Below are 19,131 nucleotides of genomic sequence, written 5' to 3' on the forward strand. Positions count from 1 at the left end.
CCGAACTCACAGAAACTCTGCAAGACAAGGTATGAGCAGTGACAACTCTAGATTAAGACAGGAACCTCAATGCCAGAAACAGATAGGTCCCAAGGGCAGGGCAGAGAGAGAGATCCAGTGAATAATCCAAAGCAGGCAGGGATCAGGATCGATGTGGGTTGGAGCCAGATTAGAATTCTCCATTTGTAGAAAGAGTGCCTTAGACCACAGGTCATGTCCCACTTTTCTTTCTGAGATCCCGGGATCAAGAAGTATATTAAGCCAAAGCCTCTTTTTTGTCATCATAAAATTAGATATATTTGATCCCCCATAACTCCAAATTTTGAAATGGGTACCATGTAGTTTGATGAACCTTTGTCTACCATTTACCACCTCAAATGTTTATTGTTGAATTCTTTGCTCATTTTTAAGCTGGACAGAATCCGCAGGCCTTAGGAGAAATGAATTGTACACAAGCAGTATAAATTTTATCCCAGGATTCTGCTGACCTTGAAGAATTTTCTAGCTTTTCCGCTTTTGTTTATTTTATTTTATTTTTTATTTTTGTCACAGGATGCCCTCTATAGAACCGAAGCACTGTTATCCATAATTTCTTATCTCTCCATTGTAAGCTTTAGCAGAAACCACTGGGGATTTTCCTGTGTTATGAGAACCTCCAAATTGCATGACAATCTTGTTTTACAAGTTTCTTATCTCCTTTTCATTTGTTCAGTTGGTGGTCACCAGTGGCTTACAATGTCACCAGAATCTGTTCAAAGAAATAAAAAGTTTTTGTTCTTCAGGCTCCTTATCTGCAGTTCTGTTTGTGCTCTCAAATCCACTGGTGATTTGTGACATCACTGGAGTCCCATGGTGCACCCATAGCCACGCACAAAGATAATCTTCTAATTGTAGTCCATTTGTTCACCATGGTTCTCTACATTTTTCAGTCACATCAGTCCATTTTTATCGCTGTTAAATTCTGATGGTATCAGGTGAAAATCCTGGACTATTCATTTTGCCTAGAGATTGTCTTTCCTCACGTATTAGTAAGATTGACAGTGATAAAAAGCAACATAGGACATTAAGTGGACTCAGGATTAGGAACTAGTATTATAAATTCATAAATGGTAATGAGTAAGCTTTCAGGAAAATGTATTAATCAATTAAAAATGGCCAAGTACAAGAAAAATAGATAAAAAGGAAATAGTTTTTAAAAATTTGTTTAGTCTTAGTGTAAGATAAATGAACTTTGATGGTAGTTTCATAAACAATAAATGAGTAGGCATTAAGTGAAAGTCTAGTATTATAAAAGTTTATTTGCAAATATTCAGCTTTTGCTGTTTGAAAAATGGATTCTGAATTAAAATATGTTAGCAACAGAATACAAAAACCCAATAAATAAAATGCCAAAGAGCATGAACAGAATAAAGGAGGAACAGGATACCGAAAAACACTAAAAATAGTAATTAAAGAACCAGTCATTTAATCACATACTTATATGGACATACACACATAACCCATTAAATGAAGTTATCAAAATAGAACACATTGCTGATGAAGGTGTGAGGAAATAAACATTCTCAATCACTGATAGTGTGATGATAGAAATCTAATTTTGTAAAAATGTCAGTTGAATAGCAAGGTGGGCAGTCAAGGCACTTCAAAACAGCTCTGCCAACTCGCCACCAGTTACAGTTTTGAGAAGCTATTCTATGGAAATATTCTAAAATAACAGAAAAGCCTGTAGACCTCAGAAATATCTGGCCCTGTGTTCTTTATAATGTCTAATAAAGAAGAATGATTAAATAAATCATAATCCATTCATAAACCAGAATGTGAGGCAGCACGATGCTATGAGAGTTTAAAGTCGGAGAAGGATTATTTATGATATTAAATCAGAAGAGCAGGATGTAAACTTGTACATGTGGAAATATAGTATCAACTATGAAAAAATATTTATGAAATAAGGCTGTAAGAAATACAAAATAAGTATGGTTATTTCCAGATGATGGGATTAGAGATAATTTCTATTTTAATCATTATACTCTTCTGCATTCTCCAAGTATTCAACAATGAACATGATTTACTTTTATGATTTATTTTTAAATGTTATAAATATATTCTTGGGAAATAACTAGTGACATGGTCATAAAATCAACTTTTTTTTATTTGTAGTAATAATGTGTGATTGAAGTTTTGTAAAAGGTACTAGGAGATACTACCACTATTAATAAAATATTTGAAGGCCCTTTAAAAGTGATTTTACTTATTCCAGATTTGGGGATTATAATCAACTCACATTCACATACCTGTTTTGAGACACAAAATAACTCCTGTCTAAGGTTTATTTGCATTTGAATCTTTGATCCATATTGGGTTTCGCTGGTCAAAGTGCCTTGCAATGTCCAAGTTTTAATCTGTCTTCTCACATGCCATTTGCTCATGAGAGAGGGATTAACATCGTCCTTTGGGGGTAAGGGGATTAAATGGAGAAATTTGTGATAGTCCAAATTCAGTTATCAAGGAGGTGGGAAAACAAAGTTTGAGGTTTTCGTTTATAAAATGGAATGAATAGTGGTCATGTGACTAGAATAAGGATCACAGAAGAACATCTATTTAATCATGTTTTGGCAGTGTATTTGAATGTGAGCAATATCTGGTCCCTTTTACATAGTTTGCCCCTCTAAGGGGAGTTGGGGCTAGATGAGAACTTTCCATTTTTAGAAGGGGGGCCTTGGGCCATAGGCCATGTCCCACTTTCTTTTTTAAAATCCTTGACTAACGGAATTGTATTAAGTCAATGTTTCATCTTTAACAAAAGCAGATATACTTGGTTTCACATAACCTGAAATTTGGAAATGGATGCCGTGTAGTTTAAATTAACCTTTCCCTACTATTTGCCACTTCCAAGGCTATGACACTTTGGAAAAAGGCAGCAATCATCTGTTGAATAGATTCTGTTCTGTTTATCTCTGCTCTCACCATTCCAGCCCACAAAGCTCCTTGGCCTTGTCCAACAGCCACTGGGAACAGAGCCAGGGCTGAGTGATTATTAACAAAATTCTGGTTTCAATGTATCAATCTCCATAGAGTGTGGGAATATAAAAATTTTTCATTTATCTCTTTTAAAATTTTAGTTCTTTCTTTTGTTCTCCAGAATTTCGTTTCTCATTGTGCTCTGGGCCCCTTCCAGAAGGGCTGCCTTTTAGAAAATGTGCGTCAGCCAGAGAGGGTAAAAATTTCACAGTGATTCCCCAATGGAGGGGCCAAAATGATGACAGATTGAGGAAGATGACAGCATGCTAGGATAGAATGTACTGCCCTAGCAGGTCACATAGGAGCCTCACAACATCTACCACGTGGCAGTACTGGGGACCATTGTATCAACTGTCAACTAGGGGTCGTAGTGCCTTGAGTGTTTGAAGGCAGGGGGCTCAGGCAACCATGTGACATACAGTGGGCACTCCCACGTTTTAGAGCTAAGATTCTATTTTATTTTCTTTTGTACTTCATTGCATTCTTTCTCATGCTCTTTTCATTCAAAGATTCAGTCCCAAGACAGGATTATGATACTCCACCAGCTGTTGTGTCAGGTAGGAAAATTCTAATTCCTTTAAGATTTGATTGGAGGGGAGAGATGGAGGTTGCCTGGTTTTCTCCAAAACTCTTTAAAGCAGTGATTCTCAATAGGGCTGGGTACAGGAATTTGAATTTCAGTTCTGGGACTGACAGCGGGGTAGCATATATGGTTCAAAAAAGTATCTTCAATATTCCAACCCAGTTTGTGTATGGAAAATAAGTATGTTTCTTTTGAAATAAAAAGTGAAAGCTCAAAGATATTTGGTCTGTGAAGAATACACAGAAAATAGAGTCTATGTTCTGTGTATCAGTGATTCTCAGGGTGAGAAGGATTTATCAGAATTTCTGGGAAATGGGAGAAGGAATTTCTATTTATCAAAAGAGGGCACAGATTAATAAAAAATAGTTTGAGAAGCACTGCTTTAGAGACCAGAATTCTGAAATCAGAAAGTCATTCCATTTTGCTTGCTCAGCACCCAGCATAGTGTCTGACACATAGTAAGTGCTTGATATAATTGTTTGTTGAATGAATCAAAAGTTCAAATTTGTTCCACAAATGGTATTTTGGATACTGAAAGAGAAGCTGCCAATGTTCCATTTGTACAACAAGTGGCAGAGATTGATTTGAGAATGCATTAACATCTTGAGGATTTTAATTAGCAATATTTAAATTGTTTCATAAAATTCGGTGGTGCACTTTGAAAGGGGTATATGTATACGAAGAGGTTGGTTTTTATTTTGAGCTGCACAGATCCTCTGCGCTTTCGCCTTAATTTTGAATTTTGGTTTCTTGCAAAGAGGAAAATGGGCACGATTTTTCATTCTTGTTGACTTCTTTAACTAAATAAAATACTGGCAGCCTGAGGAGCTTTGAACTCTTTGATCCTTTGATGTGTTAGATCATGAGGACATAAAATCTAAACCAAGAAGGGCATTGGTGTGACAGAGCAAGAGACAAAGGCCAGAAATAGAATGAAAGAGCCCAAGGGGCAGTAAAGTCTGGTAACTGAACGGTGGTTTTCAAGCAGAGAACACTGTGTTCTTGACCACCTGGTTTGCCTGACCCAGCATCTGAAGGGTAATCCGTTTCTCATGTCTTGTGGACTTGTTTAATTATGCTCATGGCTGAATACTCATCTTAAAAGTTCAGTTGAGAAACAATCAGTTAGCTTTCAGCTGTGAAGTCATTCTGGTCCTCTTGAAGATCTCTACAAATAGTCATTAATTACAATATCACTTATCTTTCCCAAACTGTATTACCAGTCATATCTTAGTGTGCCTATTTTATTTAGTATATGGGATGCCCGGGAAGGGAAGATACTTTGTTCAATGCATACAGCCTTGACTTAGTTTAACATGTGGCTTCTGCTCTTGATAATTCACCAATATTAATCATAGTGAAAGACACAAACTGCAACTTGCCTTCAACTAGGTTGTATGATTTTAAGAACCAAATGAACAGTAGCAACAAGGAAGCATCAAAGCATTTGCTAGATATCAGCCATAGGTCGGGCTCTTACACAAATCAATTGAGGCAAGACATCTGGCTGCTTAGAGCTCCCACATAATCCCATAGACAGGTAGCACTGAAAGTTCTTCAGCAGAGAAATGGCTTGATCAAAGTAGTACTTGAAGAAACTTCAGCCAGCAATTTTGTGTGCTTAAGGAACAAAAACAATAATCACATACTGTGGTTAAAAAAGCCAGGTATAGCACTAGAATTTAAAAATAAAAGTACTAATATCCCACCTGTAGAGTGCAAAAGAAGGGACTAATATAGAAGTAACCGAAAAAATAAGATGGGGACATGATGGGAGTGTCACAGTCCCTTCCCCCATATAAGTTTGGTTTGGCGGTTTGACATATTATCAATTTGCATAGACGTCATTGGCATCTTTGGTCTACAGCTAAATGAAAATAGACTTACATTCCAAAAGTGTGTGAAATGTCCTGGTAGGCACAACTTGAGTGACTTCTGAAAAATAATGTATCTTTGCCCCGCCCTTGACCAAATCAGGAAAGTAAAATGGGCAAAGGCATTATGAACAGTTTCTTCTCATATCTCCCAATATGCCCATATTGGACAAGTCAAATAATAATCAGTTCTTTGCCAGTGTTGGAGCTGACTGAACTGCCATAATGTACCTGAGTTCAAGATGTCAGCTTGGTAATCTACAGAGACATAACCCAACCTAATATCATGAAATCAACCCATCAAACATTTATTGAACACCTTCTGAGTGCTAGGCACTACATGCAAGTACTTGGGATACAAAGATGAATAGAAAATAGGCCAATGGTAAAAAAAATATCATGGTCTAGCTAAATGTTGTTGTTATTGTTGTTGTCATTGTTTGTGATGTTGAAATGAATAAAGTATGAAGGAGCTAAAATCTAGAATCTGAAAAGAAGATCAGGAATAAAGTGAATTCTGAGCTGGATTTGGAAGGATGAATAGGACTTTAGCATTTGGACAAGAATGGGTAAGATCCATGAGGGGAATGGGACAGGATATATAAACTCTTGGAGATAAAGATGTATGGGGTGATTAGATGGTAGCAAGTCACTTGGCATTCTTAGGATGAAATGTCACAATATAGACCCTGAGGCTAGGTCAGGGTAAATCTGATTTTAGGTAAAGACTCTTGCCTCTTTGAGCCACAGGTCACTTTGTTCTTTTATTTATTCAAATAATATTTACTGGAAGCATACTATGTGGCCATCATCATTGTGTTGGGTGCTAGGGATCCAACTTCCTTCTAAGAACATAGGGTTGAATTAGGAATTCAGGTACAAAGAGGTGATTATGACACAGTATCAAAAGTGTTTCTATGTAGACTAATATGTGATGTTTAAGTCTGTAAATTCTTCAATAAGGTGCTTAAATTCAGAATCTACTTATGTCACTAGTTGTAGAAACTTGGGAAAATTACTTAATTTCTCTGTAACTTATATTACTTTTCTGAGGAAATAATAATAATTACTTCATAAGGTTGTTACGAGTATTAGAGATGTTAAGATATATGGCCCGTGGGGCATCTGGGTGACCCAGTTGGTTAAGCATCTGACCCTTGGTTTTGGCTCAGGTCGAAATTCTCGGGGTTATGAGATCATGCCCTGAGTTGGGCTCTGCACTGGGTGTGGAGCCTGCTTTAGACTCTCTCTCGTCCTCTCCTCCTGCCCCATCCCCAACTCACGTGCATGTGCACACACTCTCTCTCTAAAATAAAAGAAATAAATAATATCTTCTAAAAGAAGATATATAGCCCACTTAGACCAGATCCTGGCATAAAATAAATGCTCAAGTGTTATTAGCAACAGCTATACTAGTCATTCTTGTTACAAGGGGCTATGGTGGCACAAAGAGAAAAAAATCAACTTACAGTAGAAAAGTCAGAAAAAGTGGAAGAAACTTCTAAATGGAGACATAAGGAGACATGGGGATTAGCCAAGTAAAACAATAAGTTGGAGAAGGAAAGTTTCAGGCCAAGGCAGCAACATATACAAAGGCTCATGGGTAGCAGGACAAAGCAAATTCAGGTATAAATGGTCCAAGGGCACAGAGACACTTAAAGAGAAATGAGGAGTGGAGAAAATGATCCTGGAGAAATAAGCTGGGGCAAAATCAACAGATATGATTACTTGAGGTCTATCCTGATAGCAGTAAACTCTAAAAGGTTTTAGGATGGAGACTGACATGACCGACTACCCCGGATACCATGTGGTAAATGCATTGAGGAGATGTAAAAGTAGGAAAGGGGGACCAGAACTCAAGAACTCGGGCACAAAATGAAGTTGGCATTTGCTCAAGCTGTGGAAATGAGAATGCAATGTTGACAAACTTATGACATATTAACTGACTGGCTGTCAGAGTAGAAGGATAGAGAAGAGTTAAAGGCAGTTCTTTAAGTTCCTGGCAACTCAGTGGCCTAAGGTGTCATTTGCTGAGATCTGAACCAGAGGACAGAGGATCAAGTTTGGCAGGAAAGAGACAAGTACCAAGTACGGTACTGCCTTACATGTTGAGCTTCGGATATCTATGAGCATCCAAGCGGAAATAATAAATATTTGGATCTGTGTGTCTGGAACTTAGAAGACAGCTTTTAGCTAGAGATGAATTTTAGAGTTATTATCATGGAATCAAGTCATGTCACCCAGAGAATGTTCTTAGAATGAAGAGATGTAGGTGGATCCTTGTAAATATAAAATGGGCAGAAAAAAGAACCCAATATAAAGATTGGGAAAGACAACTGTAGACAAAGAAGGAAAACCAAGATTATGAGGTTTCAAATGAAACCAAAGCAAGAAAGTATTTCAAGAGCAGACTCTCCAGTAAGATGAGTCCTTAAAAGAAAGTCATTGGATTTAGTTACATCGAGGTCACTAGTCAATTTGATGGGAAGGGTAGAGACAATGAATGTCCTACACGGAAATAGATGCAGCAAGTGCCAGAAACTTGACAGATTTGGTTTCGAAGAAGAGTAGACGAGATAAAACTAAAAACAAATGGAGAATGGAATTGATGGATGTTCTGATTTTTTAAAGATGTTTTTAGATGGGGAATGACAGAAAGAAGCCAGGAATGTATTCTAAAGTTTGAAGATGTAACCCATGAAGGGCATGAGTGATAGAACTAGGTCATGGAGGAAGGCAGATATCTCTTGTGGGAATGTGGGGAATAGGAAGAAGGCTTGATATATGTGCATACAGGTCTCTAAATGTAGGAATAGGATATCAGAGGATTTTTATGAGATGAACACTGTTTTTATTAGAAGAATTAAGTGACAGTGACCTGAGAGCCCGTGGAAAATGGCATGGGAAAGGATTTAAGGAGAACAAAGATTTGGAAAACTGTGGAGTAAGAAAGCCAACTACCAGTACATCGAATGTTTGAGGGGCAGTACTGGAGGTCCGTTAGAAGCTAAAGATTATGAATTTTTGTGATTATGCCAATCTGTGAGGATGTTTGATTTTCTGCTGTAGTGATCAGTAGCCAAGAAGGCAGACAGGTGGATTAATGCAGGGCTAAGGTTTTACTGACTAGAGTGAGAAAAAGGCCAATATGTGCTGACAGTATTGGCAAGAGAGTAATTGAGTGACAAACCAGTTTCCAGATCAATAGAAAGAGAAAAGAGGGCCATAGGGATGGAAGAGAGGGAGAAACAGGGAATATAGAGAACAGAGGTCTCGATGAGGTATACGAAGTGATCAGAATAGAAGACTTGGGTGTAAGATTATGGGTAATGAACTGTTTCTTGGCAAAGTCAAGGTCATAGAACAGGGCTAAAAGGTGGACTTGAGGTGAAGGTGGCAGAGATTAAAGAAATCAAGCAATATGAATGTAAGAGGCCGCTGTTTAAGTGGGTATTTTTGTAAGTCTGGATTTTTGTTGTTGTTGTTTTTTGGGTTTTTTTTGTTTTTGACATTGATAAGATGTCAGTCAATCACTGATAGAACTGATAAAGAACATATTTCTGGAACATGTTACAAAGACACTAAAGACTTTTCTTCTCAAAATTTTTAAGAATGTTCTTTCCAGAACACTTGGAATATAGAGCTGATTAAAAGCAGAAACGTATATCAGATCAGTGTTTTTCGGGGCATGATTTGTGTATCACCGTGATACGTCCAATGATTTTAGGAGGGATTCAAACTTGTCATTTTTACTCTAGCAGCTGTATATTACTTCAGTTATGAATCTGAATAAAGTAGAATAAGTTTATCAAACACATAGCTTAAGGGATACTTTGCTTAGGAAAGTTTGAGGTAAATAGTTAAAATGTGAATCCATTTTTTTTAAAAAAAATAATAATTCAGAAAGAATACGGGTAAGGCAAGAGTGGTGATGTCCAAAGAAAGTGGTAACAGTTTGGGAAGTGGAGTCCTAGAGTTATTTCACAGGACTCACCTCTCCTTGTCAAAGTCTCTGCTACACCTTATCCAGTTTATTTCAAGGACAGAGGACAGAAGGCTGGAACTACCCTGTATATTTTCATGCAAAATCACAGACGCCTATTCTCTTTTTAGTGTTTCTTTTCCCTCACAATTATAACTTTTTAAAAGATCCTCCCATCTTAGACAAATTTGAATGAAAAAAATGACAAATAAAACATCATTTTTTTTTCTATTCAGAGTTGGATTTTACGAGAAACAAAGGAAAACTATTGATAATTTGTTGTCAGATTTTTTTTTAAGATTTTATTTATTTATTCGACAGAGGTAGAGACAGCCAGCGAGAGAGGGAACACAAGCAGGGGGAGTGGGAGAGGAAGAAGCAGGCTCCCAGCGGAGGAGCCTGATGTGGGGCTCGATCCCATAACGCTGGGATCACGCCCTGAGCCGAAGGCAGACGCTTAACCACTGTGCCACCCAGGCGCCCCCAGATTTTTATCTCAGTTGCTCTGAGCTGAATTTTCCTGAAGGGCATCATCAAGAAATCAGGCAAAAGGCTACTCTGGACAGGAGAACAAATTAGAACCAAAATTCATTCTTCTTTTCTAAAAACCTTAGAGTTTAAAACTTGAACCTGTGTTTGGGGAAAATGAAAAAAATAAAAAGGAGCCCAAAGCTGCATTGGTAGGAATCTGTAGAACTTCTGGAACCCATATGCATTTTCTGTCATATCTTTTCTACACACCAGCTAAAAGAGGTTGAGAATCATCAACGTTATCAGGACAACTTCACAATGAGGTTTCACAGAAAAGGCATATGTAAATCACAATGGAGTTACACTCAGTGTGGTCAAATATGAACTTAAGTGTCAGATTTCTAGCCAGGGAGTCATGCTAGAAGAATGAAGTCCTTCACAGGGGTACTTGCCTGGATTAAGACCAAAGTCCCTGTTGAAATAGTGTGCCGTTTTTGCTGCACATTGTCTTGGCTACTCAGTCAACATCAGTTTGCGTTAGAAATCAATGCATTGCATTAATTTGGAATTGGCGATGCTTACCAAAGATTTGGTTGAAGCCTACCTGTATACTGCCTGTTCTTGGAAGGGAGTCACTTTATAAAACTAGCCCGTAATTGGAGGGTTGGGGGCGTGCTTGAGCTATTTCAAAGAACAAAACCATTTTTCCAGTTCTAAATAAAATTTGTTTTCATGGATACCATGAGCTAATTACAAATGATTTGCATCTCTTAATTAAAAATTAGGTCCATTAGTACCTCCAATTAGCAACAATTAGCCATTAAATTGCATTTACTGTAAAAGGCCTGACACAGAGTTATGTGTTCCCACAAGCCACGCGTGGAAATCGGTTTCATTTCTTTGCTCAAATATTGTGCATCTATTTTAATTACAAAATTGCATTTGTTTAAATGTACTAATTGATTGTTTCTTTTCAATAAATTCTAATAAGGGAGACTTTGTTCTACTTATTATTCACTCATTCAACTAATATTTATGAGCTCCTAGAGGGCTACAAGGAACCAAGACTAGATGGTATAAAATAGAGATGGACCCATTTCCTTCAAAGAAGATAGAATCTCACAACAGAGCCCAGGACTGTAATGACTTGTCATATAACACAGCATGCGACAGATATCATAAAGGCAGTGTGCAGAACAGGCTTGGTATGAGTATTTGACAAATAGGCATGTGCATGCTGTTATTGTGTTCCCACTAGCACATTTATACTGTTCACTACATTACAAAAATAAAGCCTTAAAGACTTTTCCTGTTGGGCCACAATATTTTATTGCTTTATTCAAGTAACCGATAACTAGAGGGAGCTTAAGTCAATCGACTGTTCTGATATATAAACATCACTAATTTAGCCCAATTGGGGGAGGAGTGGGTGTGGAGGGAGTTGGGATAGAAGAAAACAAAATTTTATGGCTTATCTTCTAATCCAGCAAGTTTTTTCTGTAAAGGTCCATACTATAAATATTTTAGGCTTTGACGGCCATACAGTGTATCGTAACGACTCAACTCTGTCTTAGGGGTGAAAACAGCCACAGACTGTGTATAAATGGATGAGCATGGCTATGTCCCAATAAAGGTTTATTTATACAAATGGCAACAAGCTGGATTTGGCCTATGGGTTATATAGTTTGCCCTCCCCTGCTCCAATCAATTCATTTTGCAAGTATTCCAAATTAAAAACTATACTGACATCATAATAAGCATGAAGTACATTTCATTTTAAAGTTGGTATTTTTGTGTTTTTTTATTTCGTGCAAGGCATATGAAATATCAGAAAGGCAGAAGTGGGAGAGGTTGAGATAAAGCCTGAGAGAGACATTTCTGAATAATTTAGTATGTACAGCATAATTGTTGGTGGTACCGAAGTATTAAAACAATGAGTACATTATTTTTATTTTTCACATACTCATCATCTCTGGGTTTCCTGGGACTTATTTGTATGTACCAGCAATGGGGGATTATCAACCAGGAAAATTAAATATATATTCTGTTTAATATCCTCTTGACAGCTTTTAGAATTCTGCACTTCTAGAAATTTACAGAAAAGGTAAGAGATCTGTCATCCAAACGGAGGTGCAGTAAAAAATATATTTTACATCTTTATCACACCACCTCGGCTGGTACTCTCATGGGCCGTTGTGGTTGACTGACGTCCACTGAAGTCATTCTTGATCTGTCAGTACTAGCCAGCTCTTCTGTTTCCCCCTGGGTAACCACGTGTCTGAGTACTGTATTGTGCTTTTATACTCAAGGTGAAGGGAAGCTTTCCCGGTTTGGTCTAAAGACTCAACACTGCATGGGGCAGGCCTGGGAGGGCTGGAGATTGGACTGTCCGTCTGTGGCAGGGTCAGAGCAAATTTCCCTAGGTGATGCGGCACACACAAGACGTGGAGACGCAGCGTCCAAAATGCTCTCTTTGCGGTGGGCAGAATTCACAGCAAGTGGGGGCGATGGGCCTAGGGCATTCCGCAGCAGCAGATACATAGGGTCACTTCGTACCCCAGCCATCCCCAAGGGCAGTGACGTCTGTGATGGCAGCCGAGGAAGAGAGTCTTTTCAAGATATTAAAGGAAGCTAATTGCATGTGCGGGAATCAGCGCATCTGGCCCTGAGAGCACGTGGTTCCCTTTTTAATCAACGGCACCAAGTGGGCACGGGAGGTTCCTGCCAGAGAATCCAACCCTGAATTGTCTGCCATGCAGCACTTGCCAGAGGCGGGCTTGAGACATCTGATCCTGGAGAGACACGGCCTGACAGACATGCCAACATTTCTCTAGACTCTGTGTTAAATTAGTTTATCAGAAAGCAAAATACCTGAACCATATGATAGCACATCCCCACAGAAATGCTTTCTCAGAGTTAAAATGTAATGTTTTAACCTCTTCTTTCTTAGAGGGGTGACACATGACACAGACACTTAAACCACATCACTAGCTTTCTGGAGACACGGCAGTGGAAGTAATTGTCCATTATTTTATCCAATGTTCCCTATATAAAGAAGCCGATGATGAATTGCTGCTTGAGTTCAGTGCCTTGGCAAGTATCTCTCTCCAGATGAGCAGATATCCTTCTTTTGAACTGACATTCTAAAGTACATAACTTAATCTATTTCCCTTTTGGCCCTGGCTATCAGGATGGTTCGAGTCAGACGCAGTACATTGCAAGCCTTCCCAGTGGCATGTTCTTTTGATTGCTCTCGACTCTTCATTGATTTGCTGGTGTGTTTAATTGTGCTTTTTAATATAGTGCTTAATTATCTAAACCCTTCACAGATTTGACTTGGAAATACAAAAGCTCTCATTTTTATGGTAAAAAGCATAAATGAAAAAAATGCTAATGGGCTCAGGGAAGTTTGTGTGCTATAAAGTCTCAGTGGCAAGATAAAATGAAAGATGATTATGATGATGTGTTGATCCGATCTAAAACTTGGCTAGCAGGCAGTTTTCATTTATTCTCACACATGCAACTCGGAATAGGGAAAAGGATGGTATAATAATTAAAAATGGCTTTCAGAGTCAAGAAGGTGTATTTGATTCCTGGGCCAACTTTTTACTAATTATTTCACAATAAATTTTACTTAAATTTTCCGAAGCTTACTTTTCCCCTCCTTAAGTACAGATAGTACATGAGCACTTCTCTGTGTGCACTTACGTGAGGACTGAGATGACTTCTCTAAAGAACTTAGTACATGCCTGAGTTGTACTAGATATTACATAACTGAGGCTTCCTTTTCTTCTCCTTTCCCTGCATTCAGGGAAGTACGTTGGAGTTTTTGAAGCATCAGTAACCTTATATTTGCTATAAGAGATTGACTGAACCAATGCTGTTTTAAAATAGTTTCCAAACCCAGTATCTAATAAAAGAAATATTAAAGGAGTTGACTATATACCTTCCCTATTGTCTGCACTATGATAGTATTATTAGTTGAATTAATATAATAAATAAAACTTAAAGCTTTTTTAACCACATGAAAAGATAATTCTCGTAATGTAAAGTGGAAAAGGTGACAAAATTGAACCACCGTTATGATTTTGAGTCCTAAACACGCACGTGAAGCTAAACGGGAGTGCATCACGTAATTATCATAGGTGTTTTTAATTTTTTTCTAAGCTTTTTGAAATGTTGCTTTGCAACTTGTATCATTTGCTAAAATGTTCACAACACAGTCTTTCAATATATCTAATATTGGGGAGATGTTTATAGACCAAGGAAACATGAGGGTATTAGTATAAAGGTGGTGATAATGATTGTCATGATTAGATTGGTTGCAGTGGTAGCATTGGTGCCCTCTAAAACTTTCCCCACCTCCATTCTTATATCTCAACACTGTGGCATTTATGGCAGAATTACAAGAAACTTATTTCTTTGATAAAAGTTGCATAGGATTTTTGAGCAATTCTGTAGCCTCAAGTCAGTCTTAATTTTTTATGTGAATTCATTATCCACCAACCAGATGGTGCATCTCCACACCCAGCTGACCACTGCTTTTAACATTGCCCATATTGAAGTCACGTTTCAAATGATATATCGTGTCCCTGGCATGCAGCACTTGGAACGACCTAAAATCTTCTCAGTTTATTTCATGGGAGACTTCCAGTCTCTTGTGGTTTATGGAATTGATAAAATATGTTTGAAATTGGGATTATATATAATATACTTTAATTACATGTGGGTATTAAGTCTAACTTCCATGAGTTTTATATTATATACATATATATACAATTATATATGTATATATATGTGCATAATTATACACCTTTAAAATGTATATTTAAAATAAAATCTCCTGCTTTGGGAGATAATTTGTTTTCCCAAGTTGCAGATCACAAAATATTTACTCCTAACAAACTCATGTTGATAACTTTTCAAGGTCCACTTGTCACCCAAGATGCTGCTTATACACTCTTCTTTTCTACCACTAACTTTTATTCATTTTGATAATGTGGAATATATCGCAAACAGTATATTACTTCTTATCAGGCCAATCCTTCTTTTTTACTTGTCTGAACTGTGCACTTTGGTGCACTCACTGTGATTTAGCTTTGATATAATATTGATTGCAAAGCCATCAGCTATCTGACCTAGATACTACATATCAAAAACAATAATCAAGTTTCCCATCAAGTTTCCTTAAAAATGAAAAACAAAAAGTTGAAAAGATTTTAAGCCAATGGTGCCCTTTAATTTACATGCAATGGACATATTTCAGCTGGCAGCAGAATCATGTTGGATTCAGGGTAATGGATTGCAGGCCCCTATAAGGCATAAATTTAATTACTTTATGTGCCTGCTCTGCATCCAGCAGTCTGCCCAAGAGACTCAGATCTGGGAAAGCACAGGACTCCAGATTCAGGAAATGGGAATTTCATTCATAATTGAACAGTTACTTTAACAAATCAAATATGTGGAGTTGGTTTAAAAAAAAATCATTGAGGTTTTTGAGATATTTGTTCTGGAAGATTAAAGCCTACTAGCCAAAGAAGACCAGAGACCAACTATAGTCAAACAAAATTAGATTTACTAGCTTGAAAAATGAGGGAGAAGTTGCAGGTGAACCATAGCGCATCTTAGAAGAGGGAATTCAGAAGGACTTACAGGATTTGAACTTGTACAGTATGACTTTGGGAAGGGCTTCAGGAAGTTATTACTGCAGAAGTTTACTCTGCATTGGTTGCTGTTGGGAAGTGGTGGGGGGCAACTGAATGATTGGGTGTCTTAGTAAGTATTGTCTAGTAAGTGAGAGGAACAAGGTAAAGCTAGAGTTGCCATTGTAATGATGCAGCAGTCACTCACATTGGACAGAAAAGGGAGGTGTTTAATTGTTTTTAGGTTTGCAAAATGCCCTTGCCTCCTCTGTCCTTTATCCCCCAGTCATTAACTGTTCTTGTCTGATAATTGTTGATAATTCTTAAAAATTGTTTAATTGGGAATACTATGACCTTGCTAATAGCTACCAGCTAATTAAAGATCATCTGAAAGATTTCCATAAATTCTTTCCTTATCTAAAGAGCAATTATAATGTTGCCTGATAAAAATATAACAGAACATTCAATGGCCTTGATAAAAGGTCAATACAAACATGAGATAGGGCAACATGTGTTTTATTTATCATAAGCATTGAGTGTATATGGAAAGTACTGCTAATGCAAAAATGACTCGGTGTACACAAAGAATACCTTGTGTTCAAGGTGCTGTGCTAAGTACGTTATGTGAATTGATTGGTTGCATTTGATTTTCACAAACGTCCACTAAGGAAGTTTCCATGCCCTCTACAAAATGATTCTTAACAAGCTCAGCTGGACCTCCCACTCATATTTTTCCTCCTTCAGCTGTTGTAAACTTTTTGACTTTCTCAAGTTCCAAACACAAATCTTGCCATTTATGCTCAGAAGATGGCTACCTCCTCCTTTATGAGAAGACATATTTGATCTGATCTCCCACAAATGTTTTCCCTTTACTTCAAATGTCTGTTTTATTCATTCTTCCTCTCTTCCTATCCTCTTGTATTTTGTCAAGTCACGTCCTTCTCTTTGTCAATATTAACCCTTCCTTCTATGTTCTTGTTTTCATGTCTTAACCTCTGATGTTCTTACAGCTGTGATCCCACACACACCTTTATCAACATATACTTACCTATTGATGACATTCCCTCTGCTCAAACAAAAACAAAAACAAAGGTGTAGGTCAAGTCTATCTTGTTTTCCAGGGTACTGGTCTTAGGGCATTTTGCTTTTCTTTGTTCTCTTCCTCAGAGAAGTCATCTGCTTCCTCAGCTTTAACCATCATGTAGATGGCCTCCAAATCTCTACTGCTTATCCCATCCCTTGAGTTCCCTGCCCCCATTTCTAGATACCTCTGAAATGCCCCCCTTCTGCTTCTACCACCCTTGGCTGGCCTGCCAAAGCCCAGACTTCATATTCACAATTCAAGACTCATAATCTTTCCTCCCTGTCTACTTTATCCCACAGACTTCCCTAGGGTTCAAAATAATACTTTCAGTATTATTTCTCTAAGACGAAATTTTCAACGTTAAGTGTATCTATGAGTTTAGGATTGTTATGTTCTTTAATAGTATCTTGGAGTATATAGAGCTCTTCCTTTTGGGTGAGAACCATATGATTTAATACTCAACTAAGCTTGGAGTAGAAAAGAAAATCTCTTATAAATTGACAAGTCATTTTTCTTCCAAAATATTGTGCTTCAAACCTCAAAGACATTTTGGCTCACTCTTCCCCACATGCAGCTTTCATTTTTTTTTTTTTTTTACTTCCACAATATACTCTGAATCTGCTCTCCATTTGAATCCCATTCCATTCTATTACCCCAGTCCAGGTTGGGTCCTTATTATCTTCTAATTTTATTATTGCAGTATCAATACCTGGCCTTTCCATTTCAGCCTTCACACAAATGCCTGAATAAACTTTGAGATTAACATTTTTACTTTAACTTGATCTGCAAGGATATGATCTTAATATAACAATTGGGAGTTACCTTAGTAAATAACTATTCCGTACTCTATTCTTTCAGTGCCAGAGAGAGGGTACAGATTAGATCTCTGAATCTAAAGTCAACTTTTCTAATAGCAACACTCAAACTTGCAAACCAGTACATGGCAGAAATGTTACAGTACTCAAAGCTACGGATGGTTTACAGAGATTATTCTACAGGGACGTGGGTGTTAAAACTGCGTCATACTGTAGAATCACAGTGCTGATTGCTCATTGTGCTCTGTGTGAGTGCAGACCTAAATTTTCTGTTCTGAGAAGAATATTATCTTTCCTGCAGCTAGCCTCCAAATAATGGGAGGTTTATTTTGGGTGGAGTGAGTGGGTTTTCTTAAAATCTTCTTAGCTTCTTCAATTTGACACTATCTATCCAATGCCAAGTTCAGCATTGGGACTTATGTGTTACCAACAGCAAAGAAAGCTACATTCCAAGTTCTTGTCAAGAAGTACAATTCCAGAGTCACTAACACTCATACCTTTCAGAACCTTGGCTAAAAGAAAATAGTATTTTTGGAGGAATATTTGGATAATATGCAGTATATCCATTCTTCTTAGTTATGCTAAATTATAACCTTGGATTAAGCTGAAGAAGCTGTCTTACGTGGAATTCTGTGTCCCACTGACCCCCTGAAAAATAGCTTTTTCTCAAGTATGCATTGGCACAATGCCATTCACTTCCATTTGAAGGACACTGTAATACTAGTCCTTGGAAACTTACTTTGCTTACTTTAAAGGTTTTGCTCCTTAGACTACACAGTATCTGCTCTTTTCTGATCCATGGGAGAAATGTCTCTCTTGCCTCCATATTGGGAATTATTCTTCTATGCATCTGATTTATTTTCTTACCTACTAGACACAGCGAATCGTGTAATTCATTGCTAACTAACTGACAAATTTTAATGGTGTATATTTTATTAACCTTGCTGACTTCATCTTACTTTTTTCCCCTCATCTCATTTTTCTCACTTATTTGATACTACAACATTTGTACAATTTTGGAAGCTGCCTTAAATCCTTTTTGGGAGCAAGCTGAGCTATAATTACAAAAATGAGTGAAGACTCCTAATGTATGATATGCTTAGTCATGAGCCACAGCTCAAAGGGTGCAAGAGTTAAGAAGGACTCATTAGCCTTGTGTTCGAGACCTCCCACGGTATAATCCTCAAGCTACTCTTCCAACTGCTTTTCCTACCGTGTCCTTCCATAATTCTGCTCTTTCACTTATCACAGTTATTTATAGGATGTGTTTGGCTGTGGGCACTTTCTTGCTTGCTTGCCCTGTGCTGACTTTCTACCTGGAACTTCTTCTCTGCCACACCTGCAGTTTGTGTTGGTCAAATCTTCCTCATCTTTAACAGTGTCTCTGCCATGAATTTCTTCCCAATTTCCACAGCCAGATGTGATGTCACTTTAGTTTGGAAATTCAAAGTCCTCTGTTAACCCCTGGTGTACTTCACCTGACAGTATAGTATATTCCTCGCCACCTCTCCACCCCAGCTTGAGACCGCAGGTCCCTGGGGTTTTGGAGTTCAAGAACTGTGCTAGTCCCTTTATGCCTAGTTGTACTAAAGCTCAAATTTTTGATGAAAATAAAAGTCTTTAGATAAAGTCTCACCCTCAAGGACAGACATCAGTGTTGAT

At 37.8% G+C, this 19,131-nt stretch overlaps 1 protein-coding gene across 1 annotated transcript in view; it reads left to right on the forward strand.

The window, feature by feature from the left end:
• RBMS3 (RNA binding motif single stranded interacting protein 3) overlaps positions 1 to 19,131 on the forward strand; it is a 632,551-nt gene that overhangs the window by 611,912 nt on the left and 1,508 nt on the right. Inside the window, exon 13 of the mRNA XM_057315983.1 lies at positions 3,528 to 3,575. Within this exon, the coding sequence (XP_057171966.1) occupies positions 3,528 to 3,575 (48 nt within the window). The remainder of the gene's footprint in view (positions 1 to 3,527; positions 3,576 to 19,131) is intronic.

The sequence above is a fragment of the Ursus arctos genome, unplaced genomic scaffold, assembly GCF_023065955.2.
Source record: "Ursus arctos isolate Adak ecotype North America unplaced genomic scaffold, UrsArc2.0 scaffold_20, whole genome shotgun sequence".
Lineage (NCBI taxonomy): Eukaryota > Metazoa > Chordata > Mammalia > Carnivora > Ursidae > Ursus > Ursus arctos.